Source organism: Natrix helvetica (assembly GCF_964273705.1).
Source record: "Natrix helvetica genome assembly, chromosome: Z".
NCBI lineage: Eukaryota > Metazoa > Chordata > Lepidosauria > Squamata > Natricidae > Natrix > Natrix helvetica.
The window spans coordinates 40,586,229-40,599,756 of NC_138554.1; the positions used below are offsets into that span (position 1 = coordinate 40,586,229).

Sequence of the window (13,528 nt, forward strand, 5' to 3'; positions counted from 1 at the left end):
TCAGAAACTATGTTCATATTTCTTGTACCTCTTCTTCCTACATGCTGTACATAAAGAGCTAAAAGTGATTCTAAGACTAGCATTTGCCTTTTTTGTAGCAGCTGCACATTGGCCTTACATTGTCACCAAACTGCCATTAGTCCTGTATCTTTTTCCTGATCAGCCAGTGTCAATTCAATCCCTATTACTATATAAATGAAGTTTGACTTTTTTGATATCTTTTACATGTGATTTATAAAGTCATGCATATTTTGTAAATGTAAGTGAATAATCCCCTCCCCTTCTTTGTTACTTTGTTAGAACTTGGGATTCACCCACCCACTGACACTCTTGTATATAACAACTAGCCAATTAACTGAGGTATGTGCAGTGCCATTTTCCACTTCTTTCCATCCCAAAATTGTGCATGATAGGGAGGCTAAAGCCATCATTTCTAGTTAACCATAATTAATAGTTTCATTTCAAATTCTACTGGGGACTTACTGGAATTGGTGGTTTCTCCCAGATTTGTACAACACTACTAACTTTACATACAGTTATAATTTTTGTTCAAGGGCTACTCATAAAAAGGAAAGAGGAGGCACAATCCCCAAAATGATTAGTTGGACCATTTGTATTTTGCCTAATATTTTCACAAACCAGGCCTGAATGCTGGCTAGATAAGCTGGTGATCTAACCCTTCTTGCATTTTAAAATAAGAGAAGTCAGTGCAGATGGGAACATGTGCTAATATATAATTCTAGTCAATTATTTTTGATCCAATTACATGTACTTGAAAGCAACATTCTTCTCAATATTGATCTCACTATGGTTTCATTGCAAAACCATCTTGTGATACAAGATTTACTTTGGGAAGCATTTGTAGTACTATATGTAGGGACCAAGGAGAGTAATTTTCAGATCCAATTGTATATTTGTTTTTGCCCTATTCCCTGCTTTAAAAAATTTCTAGGACAATTACTCTACAGAGACTGGAACCTTGGACTTGAATTTAGGAAGAAAAGCATCTAATTGTAGTTTATCTCCTCTTCTTTATTCATAATATTTTATTTACTAAACTTATATGTCACCCATCTCATTTAGTGGTGACTCTAGGGGGCTGGAACCAATAAAAGAAACAAGATAAATATTTAAATAATGAAGTTATAAATTATTACAAAAGTAATAATGGAAATTTTAAAAAAAGGATTGGGCAGCCATTTGTCTGAAATGATATAGAGTCTCAGGCTTAAACAACGGATTGGACTAGAAGACCTCCAAAGTCCCTTCCAACTCTGTTATCCTGTTATTCAGTTAAATATTAAGTCTAAAGTTGACCTAAAAGCTAACAATGATGTCAAGGAAGGGAGCAAGATGCACATGAGGAGGTAGTGGAGTTTTACCTCAGTCTATTAACCAAACTATTGGAAAGTTGAGCCCTGTGCAGTTGCCAGATGCCTATCACCAGGTGATAAGTGCAACTTTCATTGCCAATACTCACTCACTCTCTCCCCCATGCAGAAACTTAAAACAAAACAAAACAGGAGGGCTATGTTATGGCCAGATTATAGCAGTTTTGCACTGTTCTGATTTAGTTGCTATTTAATCAAAGCATTGCTTCCCTACTTGCCTTAAGTTGTGTAACATTCTTCCTTTCAGCTGACATTTCTTTGCAAGTGAAGGGTTGATTTAAGTATTACATTGTTGATATCGCTTCACAGTTGGAAGGTTGATTAATGTTCTTTAGGACAGTTACAGCAATATGCCAAAGACAACATTTGAGCTTTCAGTGTGATTTGCTTGATGGAGAGGATAATTATAAATCTGAAATAAGGGCAATTATGGAGATTTGTTCTCTTTGACACTTATGGCATGGGAGGAACTATTGCTTCCGCTAGTTTGTGGTAGTACATGATAGACATTAATGGTAGGAAGTGTATAGGTGGCAGGGTTGAAAGAATTAGTTTGGGTTGGAATATAGCCCTACCTATTAAATTGTCATTCTTAGTGGAGTTTTTCTTCATAAATGGTTTTAGTGAATTACAATATAGATGGTAAACCCAATTTACACAACTGGCATTCAGTGATTAGGGAAAAATAACGAGCCACCTCTGCTATTAGTTTGTTATTTTATTTATTTATGCATTAAATTTACAGGCTGTTTACCTCACTAAAATTGACTCCAGGCAGTTTCCAATCAATAAAAACAGCAAGACAAAACATATAAATAATAAATAGTAACACTAAAATAGACTGAGATGGCAAACAAATAAGCAAGAAGCACACGTGAAAAAGGTGGGGTCTTAACTTACTCCACCTCCAGAATGACATGCCTCCATCAGGGCCCAGACCAATCAACAGAGCCAAGTCTCCAGGGCCGTTTCGGAGGGCCAAAAGGTATGGGTCTCAATTTGGGGGGATGAGCATAATGTTCTAGAGCAGGGGTGTCGTGGGCTAGATCCGGTGCACAATGTTTTCAGATCCGGAGGGCATCCTGGTTTACCCAGTGTGAAAAGGAAATATTGGGCTAGCATAGCTTTGGCCTCGTCTACCCAATGCGAAGAGGAAGCATGCCAGCAATTTGGAGAGTGGTGTCAAGCTGGCCACATCCACACAGTTGGCCATGCCCACCCAGCCCCTGAGGTCAACCAAAGCCCTAATGCGGCCCTCAATGAAATTGAGTTTGACACCCCTATTCTAGAGCGTAGGGGCCATTGCAGAAAATGTTCTTTTTCTGGACCCCATCATCCAGAATTCCTTGACTGTCAGAGTCTGCACTATGGCCCTTTGGGTGCAAATGGGAGAGAAAATCCCACTGGGGGGCGAAATCAGAGGTCGTATTTAGCAAGTTCTGACCAGTTCTGAGAACCAGTAGTGGAAATTTTGAGTAGTTCGGAGAACCGGTAAATACCACCTCTGAATTGCCCCACCCCCATCTATTCTCTGCCTCTCGAGTCCTGGATGATTGGGAAGAAATTGAGATTTTACAGTATCCTTCCCCTGCACATCTACCAAGCCATGTCCATAGAACCAGTAGTAAAACAATTTGAATCCCACCACTGGGTGAAATAATTCCTCAAATAACCTGGACAAATGCCATGAAGGGCTTTAAAGGTAAGAACCAACACCTTGCATTGGGCGGGAAGCGAACTGGCAACTAATGGTACTCATATTGCAATATATGATATAATAAAACTATAAAGTACAATAATATCTATCTAAATAAGATGCTAAGACTCTAAGATTATGTTCACCTACCTAGGTGAAGATATTAATGTGTGTGCTGTGATTTTACATACCCAATTAGATATATGTTGGAAGCTAAAAACTTGCTTTTTTCCATATATGGAGGAAAATAAATGTAAATACAGGAATTAAGATATGTATAACAGCAGTAAATAATTGCAGGCAGTGTACAAAGTCAAATTTGTTTCACTAGTTTATTGAATAAATTATGATTAGTTATATTCATATAATATACTTAACCTGTATACTTTTGACAAACTCATGGTTGATTTTACACAACACATTAAATTAAAACTAAGAAAACCATGTTTGAAGCCTTTCAGTACTGCTAAATTGAATTACTAATCAATAATAATTGGCAGAAAACACTACTTGCATGCTTTATCCTACTTCTATTGCAGCTTCAGCAGTCAGAAAAGGCAACAAGACTCCTTTAATAACAGGCAGTTCTGGATGATATAAACCTGTCTCACTGATATCCTGGAGATAGGATGAAGGTAAATGTTCTAGAAATATAGGAGGGGAAGAGGGATATACTATAATATAAATATCATATAGAAATAATCAATGAAAAGAATAACACTCATAGCAAGAACAAATCAGAAACCAACAACAGACTACCACAACCACACAGAATTAGTGTAGCATACAAGCCAATTAAAGCCCTTCATAACATTCTAAGTAAACAAAAAGAGCCAATGGCCCCAGAGAAAAAAAACAGGAGTCATCTACAATATTCTGGATAATGATTGCAACAGCCACGATGTAGGATAAACAGGTGGAAAACTGACAGAAAACATCCATAAACACCAAGTATAGTCAGAAGTTATGATGAAATCTCTTTAATTTCACAACATATGAACAGGCTTAACCATAGTTTCAACTGAAAAATTGTGACCATCTGAGACCAAGCCAAGTTCAAAACTGCTAGAGAATTTCTAGAAGCCCGGCACTCGGACATATTAACCATCAATAGAGACATAATATTTATACACTATGCAAGAGACAATCAACAAGCCAAAGAGGGAGCAAAAAGACCAACACACCTTCACACCAGTAATCAGCACCTAGATGAGAATAGATTAACGCTTAGATTAACATCAGACCAACAGTCAAGTAAACCCCAATCAAGGAATTGCCAAATAAGCCAACAGTAAACAGCCCTACCACTCTAAGATTACCTCATCAGCATTGACAGGGCAAGTTACTAGAATATAAACTAAGAGCAAACCCCACTCCTTACTACCACTGATGATGTTACCTAGTTTGGGTAATGAAATGTCTGTAAGAAATCAACCAAGCTCAGAGAGCACCACGGACCACTCATAACCAGGGCTATTTTTTTTATTTTTGTCTCATGATTAAGTACAAGTAGGGAAAGACTCTGGTTTAAAGTAGGGATTTGAACAATCTATGAGCATGCAGGACTGAATTTAGTTGTGGACCAATATTTATTGCCTGGCTTTTTAAAAACTTCAAATTAAATTAGGGAATAAAATTGAGAGTTTTTCTTTGCTGTGTTATGTGAGGGCTCTTTTTTTCTTTCTCCAGATAATCTGGTGCTCTCTTCTCCCCTCTTTTATCTTTTTAAGGTATTCAGAGAATCTGCCGTAACTTTTGTAGTAGATATGTTCACCACACCCATTTGTTGGCAGATGTACCAGACGGTGAAAGATAGACTTGAGAGTGAAGCAAAATTGACATTCTCTTTGTGAATTGGTCATTAACCCAGATTGTAGTACAATTCTAGTACAATATTCAGTCCTTTTATTTGCTTCAGAAATTCTTTTTGAAATTCTAGAGGATTTTTTTAAGTTAGACCAACCTTTTCCTATATAAATATATAAAGTTTATATTCTACTTATCATTCAGGAGTTCAAAGTGGCATGTATAGTGCATTTTCCTATTTTTTCCTACAACAACAATCCTATGAGGTTGGCTGATCTGGGAAATAATGACTAGCCCAATATCATCCAAAAGCTTCTATTGCTGAGGATGGATTAAAACTCAAGTCTCCCTACTTCTGCTCCAACAGTTTAACTCAGAGATGAGCAACTATGGCACCTTTACAACCTGTGAATTTCAATTCCCAGAATACCTGAATGGCTCAGGAATTCTGGGAACTGAAGCCCACAGGTTTTTAAAGGGCTGTAGTTGCTCATCCCTATCTTAACCATTACCCCACTTCATCCTTGCCAATTTACTAAGTCAAGAAAAAGTTGATTTAAGATAAGAAATTGCAGGGACAAATCGCACCACTCAGAGCAACATTATTGCTTCATCATTATTTATAAATGAAAAGGAAGTTCAAATGTTTAAGCAAGACAAGGAAATTCCAGCTCAATATTCATATTGCTCCTCAGGCTTTTGGCTAAGATCAAGTGGGTATACCTTTGTACTCATATGCCGAACTTCAAGAATTCTAGGTCTCTCTCTTACTTAAAAGTCCAATATAGTTTTCCTCCTATCTAAAAAACATAGGCATTGCATTATGTCTTGCACCTATACAAATCAATCATTCTGTTATGTACATTTGCCATACTGTCTTTATGTAGCTTTAGTCTTGATTTTTTTTCTGTTGCTTTTGGTAGTTTATACTGGACAAATGCAGGAAATAGATTTATTCAATAGCTACATAATTTGGACACTACGCTGAAATTTATTAACAGTGTCACATGTTGCACTGGGCCATTTGTATGAGGCTAATCATTATGGATTTTAAAATATGGCTGATGGCATACAAAATGTATAAATCCAGCCAATTGTGATTTTCTGAATAAGCTATGGTTAATCAAACTATGGATTACTTTGTTGTCTGAACTTAATCTTCCAACTGTTCTTTAGTTATGTAGAATTAGGTAAATAACGAACAATTTATAATTGCTTATTTGAGGATTGAGGATCCAGTTTGGGACTACCACTTACGTAAAACAACGTATTTTTTGTATATGGAGGCAGCAATATTATTCAGGACCAGGACAGGTACTTAGATAAAACAATTTAAGGACCACTATCTGCCTCCAGAAGTTGTGAATGCCCCAACACTGGAAGCCTTTAAGAAGATGTTGGATAACCATTTGTCTGAAATGGTATAGGGTTTCCTGCCTAGGCAGTGGGTTGGACTAGAAGACCTCCAAGGTCCCTTCCAACTCTGCTATTGTGTTGTATTGTATCTGGGTTACAGGCCAGAATTGAGTTCTAGATCAAAGAATAAAGCCCTTTAAGGCAGACAAACTCAGGAAAAAAGAATGGATTTCTTGAGAGATCTTTATTACTAGTAGAAAGCTTCCCAAAGTAATCCTCTAACTCAATTTATATCTAGAGCAATTAAGGTGGAGTTAGTTTGAGTCTCTTTCTCACATTTTCCTCTCACCTGCTCTCAGAAATTTCTTCTCTAATGTTGAACTCTCAAGGTCCATTAGACATTCCATCACATGTAACCCTTTCAATTGAATTTTGTTAGGAACACAATATATCAGTAGTATAGTACCATATACTGTCTGCAATCAGTCCAGTGACAACTTAGATGGGAGCAAAGCCAACATAACCAGCGTTATGCTTTTATCTAGTGATCACTGAGATTTTTGCAGCCCTCTGTTGGAGATATCTAAAAGAAGAATAGTGCATGCTTGTGTATATTCTTTGCTGTTCTGCAGGTCAGCACTTTTATTTTTATAAGTGGTTAGGAGCTGGAGATTTGTCTCGATACCTCTATTGCTAAGGGGGGCATTTTTATCCTCCTTTCGCTCATGAGTAGTAATTTTTGTTGTTGTTATTTATTAGTCTGGATTTCTAGATTTTTTTTGTTTTATATTTGCCGCTTTATTTATTGTTTTGCACTATCCAGAATCACCTTTCAGAAAATGGGTGTCTATATGAATTTGATAGATAAATAAATATTTGAGTCCATAGTCGTCCAACTGTGCAAGAATGGAGCATAATCTTTGCAATGGAAATACTACTGCAGATTCTTGGATGTCTCTACACGTAATGTTGCTTCCATCCCATGGTAGGGAATCTGGTGTTTTCAGATGTTTTGAACTGCAATTTCCATTTGCTGCAGATAACATTGCCAGGGGTCATAAATAATAGAGGCTGACTGCAGATTATCTGGGGGTACTATGTTTGTCTGATGCTCATCTAAGTCCTTGAAATGAACATGCCGTTGCTCCCATGAAATTGCTTACATTGAATATTCATTGCTCACTGATTTGGGAGTAATTTCTCTTGAATGCAGAAGAAATGTAATTAAATTCCTGAGCAAACATGCTTTATACTGGGCACTATTTCCCCAAAAGAAAGGGTAGAAGATGGGAGGGATAAAATCCAATTTTCCCTCATTATACTATTGGCAGTAAATCTCAGATAAGCCTTCTATTTTAAAGATAAATTATTATTTTTTTGGGGGGGAGCTAGCTTTTCTTCTAAGTAAATATAATTCAGTATTTTTAGCATTAAAAATAAATATTCAATAAATAAATAAATATAATTCAGCAGTTTTGTGTTCATCCATAACCAAACTAGTTGCCTTTATCTGTAGATCAAACACTCATTGAAGTAACTCAGTTCTGCAAAGCTATATATTAATATTTTTCTTCCAGAGATTTCAGGGCTAGATCTGACTGAAAATACAACAATGAAGAGGAACTATGATTTATTTCTGTACTGAAAAGCATTTGAAATTTGGTAACTAGCAGAGGAAATTTTGCTTCTGGTTCCAATTCTAGCTACATCTGAATTCAACCTTTTATTCTGCTGCCCTGTTAAAGGAAATGGTGATGCATATTGTGGTTTAGTACTGCTGCACAAACATAAGTTGTACTCTTTTCATTTATGCCATTTGAGTAATCATATTGTTGAGTACCTTTAGTCTACCAATGTTCAATTTTTGTTTTTGGTAACATTTGTAACAATGTGCTTTCCCTTTTAAGATATGCCTTTCAAGCATTTACAAACAACCATGCAAATACTATTATACTCTGTTGCTTCCCTTTTGTAAGTTGGGGGAGGGGGACTGTCAAAGCAAATAATTGAGTTCATGACAGCAGTACGGAAAATCAGAGATGCTGCTAAGGCCGTTTCTTCTAAAATAAGTTTCTTTTGAACAGAAAGACATTTCAATTTTATATCAGAAGAGGCAAAAGGACCCTTTAGTTGAATAGTTGAAGAGTACTGAACTAATCTCAAGAATCTAGCCAAAGTTCCATCATCCTCATCCTCATACAACTTGCAGTAAGGGCTGTTGTGTTTGACGTTTCTTTTTTTCACCAGATAAACCCACCCACCTCCAATTATTGACGTATTCAAAACAATTTAATGAAACGTGAATCACAACGTAAGAATCGAAGTTAGAAAAAAGTATGATTTCCTAGCCTGGCTATAAAATGAGTGTTTGTTTTCCTTCTGGAGAGGGGCCTATTTCCCACCCGTAAAACAAAGTGGAAAGGGAAGCATTGTGCTACTGAACAGCGGAACAATAAGAAAAAAAGAAATGCAAGGTTTGGTTTTGTTTTCTTTTCTTTTTTTCCCCTAGGCTGCGTTTACTCCCCTCAAGACAGGAAACGCACCGGCAGTAGAAAAGGTGGAGTTATTCGCTGGCATGGACCGTGCGAGTCTTTGCCTAAATCCCACCTTGTTCAACTTTGTTGGCCAATGAGCGTCGGCGGTTGCGCGAAGCCACGCCTCTAGCGTGTAGAAAATGCCTCCCGTTCGGTTTTTCGTCCTGGGACCGAGTCGCCCGTCACGTAGTTGCGAGCGCCCCGTTCAGAGTGAAGGTGGAGGAGCTGTTCGGCTGATCGGCAATCCGCAAGCGGCTTTGGCTTTCTCAACCCGAGCGATGGCGGCGGGGACTTCCTCCTGTTGGGTCGGGTTGCAGCCGCTCAAGTCCACCTTCCCTTTCCAGTTGCAGTCCCGGAGGAACGGAGATGGAGATCGGGCAGGTAACGGGAGGCGCGGGGGGTGGGGGAAATCATAGGCCTAAGTATTGCTCAGAGAAGTACTTGGGTGGTTGAGAGAGAGGGGGGGGGAAGGGGTTGGGGGCTGTAGGGGAAGCACTGTACAGGCATGCGTATATGTGCATAATGAGGCCGAAGAGAGTGGCTATACGGAAATAGGAAATCAAATAGGAAATAAATTGTATAGTATGGAAGGGGATCGCTAAGAGATTGGCATATTGATAGGAAGGGTAGAGGGCAGGAGAGAATCTGTTGGGGGGGGCAGAAGCGGAGTGTCAGAAAGTTCAAGATGTCACTGACGGAGAAGACATTGGTGAGGCAGGTCTTGTTGGACTGAATTTTGTGTCAAGCCCTGTGATGGAAATAGTCTAGCATTGAATAAGGAGTAAGCCCAATTTACAGGTGACATAATCAGAGAGATGTCGGGGAGTTTGAAAAGAGCTCTTAATGCCTCTTTCCCGTGATGCGAACAGGCCATAAAAGAAATGATAGATGGGATAAATGAGAAATTTTATCAAAGGGGAGAAATTGTAGAAAGTGCCTGAATTGACCATATTCATTCACATAAGGGGGGGGGGTTGGTCCTGAGGGAAAGCTTACTGAAAATGTGGGGGGGGGGGATGTAAGCAGTTGCGTTTGGAATCATCTGTATGTGAATGCAATATGTCCATGGTGAAGCAGGATGATATATAATGTATTTTGGAGAAAGGTGACTGCTGCTCGAAAAAAAACTTCAGAAAAAAACAATTAAAATAAAGATGGAATGTGGAGTGGACAGAAAACTTTGCGTACTAGGAGCTTTAGAGAATTTCTGTTGCAGACTTTAGATATACTGTACTAGTGATTAGAAGTAATGGCTTGAAAAAGTATATATGGAAAGAAAATACAGTGTTGCCTAAGAGTATAATACTGAAGAAACACCTGCATAATAGACTGAGATGCTACAGATATATGGTGCTTTTCTTTTTTGTGAAAACTGGGAATTAATACATTTCTGCAAATTTCTGAAAGCAAGTGGGGTTAAGCAAGGTAGATATAGAAAAGCCATGCTGAGATCAGTAAAAGAACTCTGGGGAGGGGTTATGACTACCGACTATTACTCTGTCATGAAATGGAGAAGCAAAACTTTGGAAAATGGTATGGAAGCGATGGGCACTAGATTTCTTTTAATGGAAAAACAACAATAATGGCTGGAAAAGTCCAATTAATTGACAGGGGGAGAACTTAATGATGGCATGATGGTATTACCCTTCATTGAAATATCTGGATATCTGGTATAGCTAAACATTGCAGAGAATTTTACTAGGTGAGGTATAAATCATATTCATTTTCCCCTATCTTAGTTGCTCTGATGTCATTTCACTGTAACAACACATTACTTCATTTGTTGTAGTTTTCTTCTAGGTATCAGTTTTACTGAGAGTGTTGATTAAGTGTGGCTGCACATAGCTGACTTTATTTGAGCTTAAGGAGGAAAAAGAGCTAAGCATCTACTGTGTGTATATAGTTGATCATCAGAAAATCTCCAGTTTATGGATTAGACTGGGAAATTTAAAAAAATGTGGAAGAGATAATGGTAAACCATTTTTGTATTGCTGCTCGGTAAACGACATAGCATCTAGGTGTGGTAAGTGGAATTGAGCTTACTCTGAGGAGAAACTTCTATTCTTGCTCTATTACCAGGGATCTCGTAAACCCCATGCTAATTGTTTCTTCAGGTGATTTTAATATGTTCATTAAGAAAGAAGTTTTTTAAAAGTACATTTGCAACAAATAAAAAACCTGAAAGTAGCTGCATAGTGGTATAAGTGGATGACCAGTGGAAGTTAAGAAAGAAAGTGAAAGATTTGTTTGGCTATGGAATCTCAGCCTTCCAGTTCTCATTGTCTAAATTCTTTCTTCAGCTCTGGACACAACTTCTACGTTCACTTTATTCCCTTTCTTGACTGCAGTCCCTTGTCAAAGGAGGAGATGCCTAGCTTATCTTCTACAAACGCCTTGAAGACTGAGTTTAAATTTGCCCTTGAGATTGCTTTGCTTAAATGATGAGGCTAGCCAAGTATAGTATTTTAATATAAAGTAACTTTAAAATCCTGGAGCCAAATAAAACTTAAGTGGGTCTGTATATAAGAATCTTCCAGAAATGCACTGAAGGGGGAGGGGGGTAGCTACCAAAGTCACAAAAATAGTTAATAGTCATATGAGATGCTAAGAACTATATGATTTCTAGTGATTGACATTGATAACTTTAAATCTATGGGCAGAGTAACAGAATCTTGTGCAGGAATGGATTTGCATGATTTATTTGCAAATAGCCTGTAGTAGGTTCAATTTTGGGGAAAACAGAAAAATTGGAAAGTGAGTGTTGTGAGCAATCCCCATAATTTCTGCTTATAAGTTGCTCTGCCATTTTTAGCTCACCAGCTGGGTCTACTAAAAATCTAAAAAAGCCTGTGACTGCAGAAGAAACATTCGTGTATTTTGCTTTCTCATGTAGCTTCATGGGTGTGAAATGAGCTAGGACGGTGCAAAGCAACCTGCCTCCCTGGGTCAGGCTTGAACATATGTTGAAAATGATCCTTCTACTTTCTGATCAAGTTCTGGCATCTAGCCTTCTAAATTCTAGTTTCAGTTCAGCTTTGGCAATTGGTTAGGATGACTCTCTGCTGCTCCACCAGTTCAAGGTGTCTTCCTGCCCCCTCCTCCTCCTCTCCATACACAGAATGATATAAAAAGGTTAAAAAAAAGGAAGGGGGGGGTTGAGAAGTTTAGCTTTTGTTTTCAGAAGTACTCAGGCTTTGGTAATAACACAGAATAACTAGAAGCAGATATCTAGCCATCAGGAGAAGAAGAAAAAATGATAGGGTCCTAAGTAAGGTAGGTGTTATTATAATTGGTATTATCACCCCTTTCCCCCCCACACACACACACTGTTGCTACATTGCAGTCATAAAATACTGTCCATGAAGGAAAAAGTGAAGTGAGAGTGTATGTTGATTTGAAACCTTACAGGATTTTTAATTGGCTATTGTTATTGTGACTATAATATTGTGATGTATATTAGTTGTATTGCTTTGGTGTAATTTTAACTGCTGTTTAGTTTTTATTTGCTATTTTTATTGTGTTGAACTACAACCCAGTGGAAGGCATCCTAGGAATAACATGTTTCCTCCTCCTCTTTTTGACAAACAGATTCATGTGTAATGTTTGATCTCTTCCAGTACAAGAGGCTTGATGTGCAGATGACAGCTTCTAGCTGACCTTAAGCAGAGCTTGAAAAATATGTAGGGTAGGATTTAATTAATATTTGGATGGGAGACCACCAGGAAATCAATTGTGGGGTAACCTGGGAAGCTAAAATAACATCCCAGAAGAAAGCACTATGAAACTAGTTATGTATTATTGCAAAAAAAAAAAAAAAACCAACAACCCTGCATAAACATATGTATATGTCATCACCAAGAGTCAAATTTGACTTCAGGGAATATTTATCTCTTTATTTCTGAATGGTGGTGATGGTGCCGCCACATCTCCTCCTCCTCTGCTCTAAACACTCCAATTTGTTAATCTCCTGCAAATAATTCTCTGGTAATTCTTTAGTTTAAATTTTAAAAAAAACCAATTAAAAAAAGCAATAGTAGACACAACCTATTATATATATATATTTAAAACATAAGTTTATTTTCAACCTGCATTGTTCCTAGAGTCCAGGAGCTATAGTTTTAATTGTACTGGGAAATAGGTTCTTTGCACATTGCTTTCTCACATGCCAACACCACCTGGGTTTATTTTATTTATTTATTTTTGAGGTCTGTTTTCTGCCATAAATAGCACACAAGGCTGGATTACAAATACCAGAAGATAAAAATGGTCTTAATGCTGACATGAGAAGTTTTCCTACTCTCGTTGTGCAGTTTTCAGCCTCACAAATGCATGTAGCCCTGTCCTTTGGCTGGGAGAGGAAAGTGCTGCTGGCTCCAGACGATTGGAAAGCTGAATCCTGTGAACTTGCCAGGTGCCTATCATCAGATGATAAGTGCATCTTTTGCTGCCAACACTCACTCTCTTTTCCTATGCAGAAATCAAAGCAGCAGAGTGCTGTATTTTGGCCCGATTATAGCAGTTTTGCTCTGTTAAGATTTAGTTGCCATTTAATCATAACATTGCTACCCTACTTACCTTAGATGGTGCAGCATCCTTCCTTTCAACTGACATTTCATTATAGGTGAAGGGTTGATTTAAGTTATTACATTGCTGATATTTCTTCACAGAAGGTTGATGAATATTCTTTTGTGCAGTTACAGTGATATGCCCAGGATAATATTTGTGCCTTCACTGTGGTTTGCTTC

At 37.9% G+C, this 13,528-nt stretch overlaps 1 protein-coding gene across 1 annotated transcript in view; it reads left to right on the top strand.

The window, feature by feature from the left end:
• The first annotated feature begins 8,583 nt into the window (after window positions 1-8,583).
• FAM117A (family with sequence similarity 117 member A) overlaps window positions 8,584-13,528 on the top strand; it is a 40,635-nt gene continuing 35,690 nt past the window's right edge. Inside the window, exon 1 of the mRNA XM_081970826.1 lies at window positions 8,584-9,164. Within this exon, the coding sequence (XP_081826952.1) occupies window positions 8,924-9,164 (241 nt within the window). The 5' untranslated portion in view covers window positions 8,584-8,923. The remainder of the gene's footprint in view (window positions 9,165-13,528) is intronic.